This window comes from Mustelus asterias, chromosome 11, assembly GCF_964213995.1.
Source record: "Mustelus asterias chromosome 11, sMusAst1.hap1.1, whole genome shotgun sequence".
In the NCBI taxonomy this organism is placed as follows: Eukaryota; Metazoa; Chordata; class Chondrichthyes; order Carcharhiniformes; family Triakidae; genus Mustelus; species Mustelus asterias.
In genome coordinates this window covers 21,864,418-21,875,879 of record NC_135811.1, presented here as the reverse complement: position 1 = coordinate 21,875,879, position 11,462 = coordinate 21,864,418, and the positions used below count along the sequence as shown (strand labels likewise).

At 43.3% G+C, this 11,462-nt stretch overlaps 1 protein-coding gene across 2 annotated transcripts in view; it reads right to left on the bottom strand.

Moving 5' to 3' along the window:
• Positions 1–8,391: 8,391 nt before the first annotated feature.
• Positions 8,392–11,462, bottom strand: part of LOC144500405 (docking protein 1-like) — a 44,355-nt gene continuing 41,284 nt past the window's right edge. For both annotated transcript variants that reach the window (XM_078223249.1, XM_078223248.1), the window contains exon 5: positions 8,392–9,726. In XM_078223249.1, the coding sequence (XP_078079375.1) occupies positions 8,659–9,726 (1,068 nt within the window). In that variant the 3' untranslated portion in view covers positions 8,392–8,658. The remainder of the gene's footprint in view (positions 9,727–11,462) is intronic.

Below are 11,462 nucleotides of genomic sequence, written 5' to 3'. Positions count from 1 at the left end.
GTTAAAGTTTTATTTATTAGTCACAAGTAGGCTTACATTCACACTGCAATGAAGTTACTGTGAAAATCCCCTAGTTGCCACATTCTGGCGCCTGTTCAGGAACACTGAGGGAGAATTTGGCATGGCCAATGCACTCAACCAGCACATCTTTCAAACTGTGGGAGGAAACCGGAGCACCCGGAGGAAACCCACGCAGACACAGGGAGAATGTGCAGATTCTGCACAGACAGCGACCCAAGCCGGGAATCAAACCCAGGTCGCTGGCACTGTGAGGCAGCAGTGCCAACCACTGCGCCGCCTTGCCGTGTGACCATATGACTGTAACATGTGGTTGAATGGATCCCAGATGGCTTCCTTCATGCTGTCAATTATTTTTGCACTTGTAAGAAGTCTCACAACACCAGGTTAAAGTCCAACAGGTTTATTTGGAATCACGAGCTTTTGGAGCACTGCTCCTTCCTCAGGTGAGTCATTTTCTGCTTTTGATTAGGAGTTAGACTCACCTAATGAAGGAGTGGCACTCCAAAAACTCGTGATTCCAAATAAACCTGTTGGACTGTAACCTGGTGTTGTGAGACTTCTTACCGTGCCCACCCCAATCCAACGCCGGCATCTCCACATCACTTTTGCACTTTCTTTTTGCAGATGGCTGAGTAGGGTTGTGTAGAGACCACGTGGTGCATGGAGCCTGTCTGTTTTTCAAGGGACAAAAGGAAAGTTGCACCCTTCAACTGAAAACTGCTGGTGAACCATGTTGGAAGACTGAAGCTGCAAGGAAATTGTGCAGAAGGCAGAGAGGATTCTCAGATTTACTGCTACTGCCTCAGAGGCACTAGTTACACTTGTGGAGTCAGGAGGCAAGCCTTGTTTCCACTGGATGGGGGGGTGGAGTGGAGGCAGGTAGCTCTGAATAAAAGTCTTCTGAAGGGAGCGGGAGCCAAGGTGAATGCTGAGAGTCTTGCATTGCCAACAGTGCCATGAAAGGGTTACAGACCTCACAGAACTGGACAAGGTGAATGAATGCATCTTTACAACATATCTAATACGTACGGTGGCAATGGATAGTACGGTGGCACAGTATTGCTGCCACACACTGCCAGCGACCCGGGTTCAATTCCAGCCTCAGGTTATTGTCTAAGTGGAATTGTAGGTTCCCCTGTGTCTTTGTGGGTTTCCTCTGGGTGCTCTGGTTTCCCCCAACAGTCCAAAGATGTACAGGTTATGTGGATTGGCCATGCCGAATTGCCTCTCAGCATCCAGAAATGTGTAGGTTAGGTGGATTAGCCTTGGTAAATGTGTGGGGTTACAGGAATGGGGCAGGATTGGGCCTGAGTAAAATGCTCTTTTGGAGAGTCGGTACACATTTGATGGGCTGAATGGCCTCCTCCTGCACTGCAGGGATTCTATGATTCGATGGCATCACACCATTAACTTCTCATACTGTTCAATGCACCACAAACCCATCACTCAACCAGCAACTGATACAGAGGACTCACAACTAATGGTCAGATACTTCACTCACCAACACACACCGAACAATATTGTTACCCTTAAACCTCACGTTACTTCCAGCACGGCAAGCACAGCCCTCAAGCATAGTGCTCGATAATTACTGACAGTCTTCTCCTTCTCTGACAGGGAAGGTGACCTCTATGACTAGGGGGACCCAGAGAAACATCAGTGGGCTGGCACGACTCCATTCCAAGTCTTCTCAATCTCTTGAAAGTCAAACCGGCAACACCAGAATCCATGGCATTTAGCATCGCCGAGGCTATTGGAAATGATGGTAAGATGATTGTCTTTTTCAAAATTTTAATATTTTGGGATTATTTTGGGACTTACAAAGCAAACATTTATTGACCATTCCTAATTGCCCTTGAGAAGGTGATGGTGAGCTGCCTTCTTGAACCTTTGCAGTCCCTGTGGTGTCGGACCCACAGGCAGTCATGGAGAGAGATCCAGGATTTTCGAATCTGGACAGTTTCAGAATAAGAATGATCCAAAACTTCAAGTTTTTAAGTGTTCAGATCACCAACAACCTGTCCTGGTCCCCCCATGCCGACACTATAGTTAAGAAAGCCCACCAACGCCTCTACTTTTTCAGAAGACTAAGGAAATTTGGCATGTCAGCTATGACTCTCACCATAGAAAGCATTCTTTCGAGTTGAATCAAAGCTTGATATGGCTCCTGCTCTGTCCAAGACCGCAAGAAGATTGGAGCTCTATCCATCACGCAATCCAGCCTCCCATCCATTGACTCTGTCCATACTTCCCACTGCCCCACGCACCCCGGACATTCTCTCTTCTACCTTCTTCCGTCGGGAAAAAGATACAAACGTTTGAGGTCACGTACCGACCGTTTCAAGAACAGCTTCTTCCCTGCTGACTTTTGAATGATGTGGAGATGCCGGCGTTGAACTGGGGTGAACACAGTAAGAGTTATAACAACACTAGGTTAAAGTCCAACAGGTTTATTTGGTAGCAAATACCATTAGCTTTCGGAACGCTGCTCCTTCGTCAGATGGAGTGGAAATGCAGGAGCAGCGCTCCGAAAGCTGATGGAATTTGCTACCAAATAAACCTGTTGGACTTTAACCTGGTGTTGTTAAAACTCTTACGGACTTTTGAATGGACATACCTCGCATTAAGTTGATCTTTCTCTACACCCTAGCTATGACTGTAACACTACATTCTGCTCTCTCTCCTTTCCTTCTCGATGAACGGTATGCTTTGTATGTATAGTGTGTAAGAAACAATACTTTTCACTGTTTACTAATATATGTGACAATAATAAATCAAATCAAATCAAATAAGGGGATGCCCATTTAGAACATAGAACATTACAGCGCAGTACAGGCCCTTCGGCCCTCGATGTTGCGCAGACCAGTGGAACCAATCTAAAGCCCCTCTAATCTACACTATTCCAATATCATCCAAATGTTTATCCAATAACCATTTGAATGCTCTTAATGTTGACGAGTCCACTACTGCTGCAGGCAGGGCATTCCACGCCCTTACTACTCTCTGAGTAAAGAACCTACCTCTAACATCTGTCCTATATCTCTCACCCCCAATTTAAAGCTATGTCCCCTCGTGCTAGCCATCACCATCCGAGGAAAAAGGCTCTCACTATCCACCCTATCTAATCCTCTGATCATCCTGTATGCCTCTATTAAGTCACCTCTTAACCTTCTTCTCTCTAACGAAAACAACCTCAAGCCCCTCAGCCTTTCCTCATACGATTTTCCCACCATACCAGGCAACATCCTGGTAAATCTCCTCTGCACCCTTTCCAACATTTCCACATCTTTCCTATAATACGGCGACCAGAACTGTACGCAATACTCCAAATGCGGCCGCACCAGAGTTTTGTACAGTTGCAGCATGACCTCCTGGCTCCGAAACTCAATCCCTCTACCAATAAAAGCTAACACACCTTCTTAACAACCCTATCAACCTGGGTGCCAACTTTCAGGGATCTATGCACATGGACACCCAGATCCCTCTGTTCATCCACACTACCAAGTATCTTACCATTAGCCCAGTACTCTGTATTCCTGTTACTCCTTCCAAAGTGAATCACCTCACACTTTTCCGCATTAAACTCCATTTGCCACCTCTCAGCCCAGCTCTGCAGCTTATCTATGTCCCTCTGTAACCTGCCACTTCCCTCCGCACTGTCTACAACTCCACCGGCTTTAGTGTCATCCGCAAATTTACTAATCCATCCTTCCATGCCCTCATCCAGGTCATTAATAAAAATGACAAACAGCAGTGGCCCCAAAACAGATCCTTGCGGTACACCACTAGTAACTGAACTCCAGGATGAATATTTCCCATCAACCACCACCCTTTGTTTTCTTACAGCTAGCCAATTCCTGATCCAAACCACTAAATCACCCTCAATCCCATGTGTCTGTATTTTCTGCAAAAGCTTACCATGGGGAACCTTCTCAAACGCTTTGCTGAAATCCATATACACCACATCAACCGCTTTACCCTCATCCGCCTCTTTGGTCACCTTCTCAAAGAACTCAATAAGGTTTGTGAGGCACGACCTACCCTTCACAAAACCGTGCTGACTATCCCTAATCAAATTATTCCTTTCCAGGTGATTATAAATCCTATCTCTTATAATCCTTTCCAATACTTTGCCCACAACAGGAGTAAGGCTCACCGGTCTATAATTACCAGGGTTGTCCCTACTCCCCTTCTTGAACAAGGGGACAACATTTGCTATCCTCCAGTCTTCTGGCACTGTTCCTGTAGACAATGACGACACAAAGATCAAAGCCAAAGGCTCTGCAATCTCCTCTCTAGCCTCCCAGAGAATCCTAGGATAATTCCCATCCAGCCCAGGGGACTTATCTATTTTTACCCTTTCCAGAATTGCTAACACCTCCTCCTTATGAACATCAATCCCATCCAGTCCAACAGCCTGCATCTCAGTTCTCCTCTTGACAAAACTGTCCCTCTCCAGTGTGAATACCAACGAAAAATATTCATTTAGTGCCTCTCCTATCTTTTCAGACTCCACGCACAACTTCCCACTCCTGTCCTTAACTGGCCCTAATCTTACCCTAGTCATTCTTTTACTCCTGACATACCTATAGAAAGCTTTAGGGTTTTCCTTGATTCTACCTGCCAAAGACTTCTCATGTCCACTCCTGGCTCTTCCTAACTCTTTCTTTAGGTCCTTCCTGGCTAACTTGTAACTCTCAAGTGCCCTAACTGAGCCTTCACGTCTCATCCTAACATAAGTCTCCTTCTTCCTCTTCACAAGAGATTCAACCTCCTTAGTAAACCACGGTTCCCTCACACGTCTGCTTCCTCCCTGCCTGACAGGTACATATTTATCAAGGACGCGTAGTAACTGTTCCTTGAACAAGCTCCACATTACAATTGTGCCCATCTCCTGCAGTTTCCTTCCCCAACCTATGCCAGCTAAATCTCGTCTAATCGCATCATAATTTCCTTTCCCCCAGCTATAACTCTTGCCCTTTGGTATATACCTATCCTTTTCCATTGCTAAGGTAAACGTAATCGAATTGTGGTCACTGTCACCAAAGTGCTCAGCTACCTCCAAATCTAACACCTTGCCTGGTTCATTACCCAGTACCAAATCCAATGTGGCCTTGCCTCTTGTTGGTCTATCTACATACTGTGTCAGGAAGCCTTCCTGCACACACTGGCCAAAAACCGACCCCTCTAAAGTACTCGAACTATAGCTTTTCCAGTCAATATTTGTAAAGTTAAAGTCCCCCAGTACAACTACCCTGTTACTTTCGCTCCTATCCAGAATCATCTTTTCAATCTTTTCCTCTACATCTCTGGAACTTTTCGGAGGTCTATAAAAAACTCCCAACAGGGTGACCTCTCCTTTCCTGTTTCTAACCTCAGCCCAAACTACCTCAGTAGACGAGTCCTCATCAAATGTCCTTTCTGCCACCGTAATACTGTCCTTGACTAACAATGCCACATCTCCCCCTCTTTTACCACCTTCCCTGCACTTACTGAAACATCTAAACCCTGGAACCTGCAACACCCATTCCTGCTCTATCCATGTCTCCGAGATGGATAGAGACAGATATGAGGAGGAATTTATTCTCTGAAGAGGTCATGAATCTTTAAAGCTCTCTGCTCCAGAGAGCTGTGGAGGCTGGCTCATTAAATATATTCAACACTGAGTTCAGCAGTGTTTTGAGTTATAAGGGAATCAGGCGTTATGGGGAACAGGCAGGAAGGTGGAGTTGAGGCCGCAATCAGATCAGCAGTGATCTTATTGAATAGTGCCACAGGTTTGAGGGGCCTACTCCTGCTTTTATTTATTTTTTATGTTTTATGAACATTTTTTGTGAAATTCACTGAATTAAATAATTTTCTAAAAATGTTGCATGTGTCGCACATATAAGATTGATTCCTTGTAAATTCATCAAGTGTCACTATTTTGGTCAGTGTGAGCTTTATGTATCACAAGGTATAGGTAATATAGAGGCAACATATTGCTATATCAATTAATACAGAAATGGTTTGATGAAGATATTGTTGATGAGGTGTGAGAAAGGTAATGTGATAGTGCCATCTTGTGGCGAATGAATAATATATCAAATGTGTGAGCCCTAATTAAATCTTGAAAGTGCTGCTTAACAGTTGACTCTGCCATGTGGGTGGTTCTTTCATTCATTGACTGTTGGGCTACAAAGCTAATCTGAAAAATATTTTAATTAGTGTGATTCAATGTCCACAGAATCTCTTACTTCAAACAGGCACACAATTATTTATACTTATTTATTCATGTGTGCACGTATTGTGTATTTTATCCCAATGGACTCATGAGGTTTTCAGCAAGTATATTCAGCAAGTTTCACTGGGTGGGATTATAAAAGGTGCCCAGATTCTTCTTCTGAATATTCTCCTCAGAGGAAGCTGCTCTAGCCTAACAAATATTTTGCAATGTGACCAATTTTACCACATTTTTTGCATTGACTATCCTCACTCGCTGAGTGGCCTAATTTGGCATATCTATGACATGTTTGTTGCTGTTTTGACTTCTTATGGGCAGTTCCCAACTTGTGGACCTTTATTCCTACACCAAATTGTGAAGCCTCTTTAGCAGCCAGTTCCATCAACACTGTGATTTCTTTTGCTGTCATTAAAGTCAAAGCATGTTCAGTGAGCAAGGTTATTTGGATACCTCATTTTAAAGACCCGCAAACTAGATGATCTCAAAGGGTACCTTCTAATGACTCACCAAACTCACAATGTTGTGCCAGCCCTTTTTAAGGTTGCCACAAACTGAGCAATGCTTTCGCCTTCCAATTGATTCCTTCAGTGGAACCTGAACTGTTCCATGATAATCGGTAGCTTTGGAGAGTAATGCTCTTCAAGGTCTTTGTCAAGCCATCGTAATTTCTGGTTCCTGGCTTTGCTGGATGAATAAAGCTCCAGAGCAAATTGAAGGTTTTACTTCCTATTGTACTGAGAAAAGCTGATATGGGCAACTCATTTGCAATTTTATTCGCTTGTAAAAATTACTGAAACCACTCTGTATAGGAACTCCTTGTTTCATTTTCTTTGTTGAAAGGACTCATGGACCCTAATTCACCAGCTATTTATTTCTCTTGCAGGCACTAGAGACTCGAGACTGCTCAATATAGTTTTACTTATTTACTGTCTTCCCAATACTTCACATTTTACTCTGGAGACCGTTGGCTCGATGTCTCTTTTTCACCTAACCCCAGCTATGCCGCAAAGCAACCGTTCTTTTTAAATGTGCCAGAGATACTGCCTAAAATCTCACCCCTCTCTGATTGGAAACCCCCTTCTTTTAAAACGACACAGAGCTTTTCTTTTACTTGGTCTTCCTTCACTAGCACTTTAATCCTTAATCCTGTTGTCAATTTTCCCCAGCCTTTTAACATTTGGAATGTGAGGAGCCACGGGGGCGATATTAGCAAAAAACCTCAAGTTCGAACGAGCATGAAAATGGGAGAGAATCGCACCCATTCTTTCAGCGAGCTTTCAGACATGATCTTCTGCCACATAGTGCAAAAAAAGAGGCAAAGTGTGATTCATGCCAGTAGAGGGAGTGGATGGAATCAACGCTCGCTGGAAAGCTGGCTGCTGATAGCTAGAGAGCACTATTGTGCATGCACAGATCTCTCAGCGTTCTGTGTAGAATGTACATAGAACACTGAAGATCTGTCACTCACCCACGCTCCTTGCATCCCAGGCTCACTAATAATATTGAAATAAATCATGCTGGCAATCCAGGGCCAGTGAGTTTGACAGAGGCAAGAAATCGGGCGCGAACCTGGTTTTTCGTCTCTCTCATGATCTACTGGCTCGCCACGCCAATCAACCGGCATGACGAGCTGGTAAGATTACCACCACAATGTTTGTTTCTTCTACTTAGGATCTTTTTTGGACGTTCTCAATGCAACAAAATCCCATCTTTGTCACTAATTTTCTTTTTTTAGTGTCCTAACTATGTTAGGGGCTGTGAATTTTGCACACGTGAATTCAAAGTAACACACATCAGGTTTATCCATCAAATCATGTGACTTTCTCTTAAAGCAATCATGCAGCTACTTAAATATATAACATTACCCATTTAACAATAATTGTCATGGTGATCATAAAATAGTCTCCTGTTAATTTTGATCTACAGCTTCCACAATAACATTGTCCCAAAAATGTTATTAATGTCATTAGTAATGGGAAAGGGTAATTTCTTGCGAGGTTTACATTTACAAAGGGTAAAATGGATCTTCTAATTTTCATTCACATTCATTCAGATCTGATAATCTTGGGTTTGTTTTTATTTCACCACTGAAAAATACAACCATTATTTCATCACTGTAAAATACTCCAGTAAGGCAATAAGTTTTTAAAAACCATTTTATTAGTTAATCATGGATAATCACAAATGATCCCTTCCAAATGGCTTTTTTTTTAAATGCAAGGTATCAGAATGAAACAGTATAATGTGCAGATATATATGTTACAAATACATAAATAGAACTTTTGAAAATTTAGAATATTTGCCAGAGGATAGATTAACTCATATTTACAAATAAGTTTTTTTTTTGGTTTTTGTATAACCTCCCAAGAGTATAATTAAAATGTAGAAACTGCTTCTATTTGTTTTTTTACAAATTATGAATAATTGCATGAATGTTTATTGTAGGTGATTGATTCCACATTGACATAATCACTTTTTTGCATGCTCCCTCTTGGAGATGGCACTTTTTTAGGTGGCCTGGGAGGGGCTCCTTTAATTGTCTGTTTTGGTACAGCATAGTCATCTGCAGAAGGGTTGTATGGATATTCATAACCGAAGGAGTCATTCAGTCTGCCTTGCACTTTCCACGCTTCACTTAGTTCTTTTGCCTCATCATAAAGCAAATTATCATCATCCACTTCATATATGTGCTCACCCTTCTTGTGATTTGTGGTTTGATGAAAGACGTTTGTACATTCTGATCTATTGGATCCACTGTACACAGTGTCATAAAGAGATTCCGGATGCTGAGTCATTACGATAGAAGGGATACTCTTTTCAGAGTTATGTTCATTGTTAATCTTGCTGGGAAACCTAAAAAAGGACTCATTGATTTTGTGTGGTAGGGTATCCTCTCTGCGAGATGTAATGTTGCTTTTCTGTCTTCCTATTTGCCTCGGTATGGATTTTGTAATGTTTGGTGGTTCCAGAGGGAGTGTCAGATGACCCCCTTCTGGACTTGTGTCCGAATATAGCGCAGTGCGATTCTCCACTGTGTCTGCTGATAATTTAGAATTCACTTTACCATGTGATGCAAATAGAGGAGATGCTGGGAAACTGTACTGAAACCTGACTGGCGATTTACTTAGCGGAGTACACGCCTGATTGTCTGGAGAAGAGTCATAACACAAGTGATGCATGCCTTCGGAGACGTCTGATATTACAGACGACACTTTTTTGGCTAGTTGAGATTTACGTTCAGCAACATGCTCCTTGTGAGATCGCGTGCTCCCTGAATGGGACTTACAAGTAACAGAGTCAGCAGGGAATAAACTGTAACTTTCTAAAGGATCAGAGTTGCAGCGTTCCTCTTCGCTTTCGCCCTTTTGCATCTTTACAGCAGCATTCACAGACATAAAAATCTGCTCTCCCTGCTTCGTTTCGAATTCAAACTTGCCCGGGCCAGATTTGCACCTTCTTCCTGATTCAATTGAAAACATTCTCTGAAAAATGAAAATAATAATGCGCTTAAAAAAATGATTGTGTAAACATTATAGCATTCACTCGGCAGTACTATTCTGCCAACAGGTTCATATTAAATTGCGCAGTCCCGATTTTCTGATCTCTGCCAGCATGGCTCCCCACTGTGAGTTTGCAATTGTGGAATTATACCTTACATCCTGCCTTCAATATCAACAAAATACACCTTTCACTTTTCATCAATTCTGCCTTTCAGGGGCTCAGGGTGCCTTTTCTGTGCGGGAATGGCGAGGTCATTGGCTCACAAACTAAACCTTGACCCTCAGTAATGGGAAAAAGCTCATCAAAGCTAACTGGTGAAGAGGAGCGAAAATTCTGGCTGCTGCGCGAGTCGTTACAGCCCTCCGGGTTCCAGGGATCTGGGTAGGGAGCACAGGGATTGAGCCCCATTTGTTTTTTAACGTGGGATCTAATTCAACATCCGAATAAGTTCCTTACCTTCTTGGCTGGGCCTAAGTGGCAGCTCCTTCATCCACCCCAATACCCCATCCCCTTCAAAGACACCTTATCATGCAAACGCAGGCAATGTAACACATAGTCTTTTACTTCCTTTCGCTTCACCATCCAAAGCACCAAACATTCTCTCCAGATAAAGCAGTGATTTACATGTACCTTTTTCTATTTAGTCTATTCTATTTGCTGCTCACAATGTGGTCCCCTCTACAATGGGAAGACCAAAATCAAGGTGGGGTGACCATTTTGCATTCAGTCTACAAGCATGACCCCAAGCTTCTAGTGACCCATTGTTTTAATTCTTCATCTTGCACTCATGCTGACATCTGCGTCTCTGGCCTGCTACACTGTTCCACTAAAGCTCAGTAAGTTTGAGGAACAACACCCCTTCTTTTGATTAGGCTTTTTGCAGCCTACTGGACTCATAGGATCATATCATAGAAACCCTACAGTGGAGAAGGAGGCCATTCGGCCCATCGAGTCTGCACCGACCACAATCCCACCCAGGCCCTATCCCCATGCATTTAACCCAGCTAGTAGCCCTGACACTAAGGGGCAATTCAACATGGCCAATCAACCTAACCCACACATCTTTGGAGTGTGTGAGGAAACCGAAGCACCTGGAGGAAACCCACGCAGACACGTGGAGAATGTGCAAACTCCACACAGACAGTGACCCAAGCCGGGAATTGAACCCGGGTCCCTGGTGCTGTGAGGCAGCAGTGCTAACCACTGTGCTACCGCGCCGCCCCCAACATTGAGTTCAACAATTTTACACTGTTAAATGTGAACCCCCCCCCCCCGCTATTTTGTTTCCTTTTCTTTGCATGGTACTGTTTCTCTCTCATTTTCGCTTATAGTTAGTACACACCTGTTCTAGACACAACTTTTGTTTTTTTTTGCTTCTTTTCTTGCCTCTTCACCATTCCCTTTGGTCCTGCAAGGCTAACTCTCCTGACATCCAAACTCTCATGTCTTCCAGTCCAACACAGACCTTCCTTTTGTCCTTGTCCTACTCACGCCTTGTTCAATATCTATTACATCTTTAACTATTCCCAGCTCTGATAAAGGTCATCCACCTGTTTTGCTTTCCACAGATGCTGTGTGACCCGCTGAGCATTCCCAATATTTTCTGTTTCCCCTTCAGACAATTCATAGGCTTCATTTACTTACAGAGTGTGGTGGAACTGGTTGCTTCTGGGCAAATCAACCTTGGAGCAAATTCCAATTGAGGTGGACATTTTGC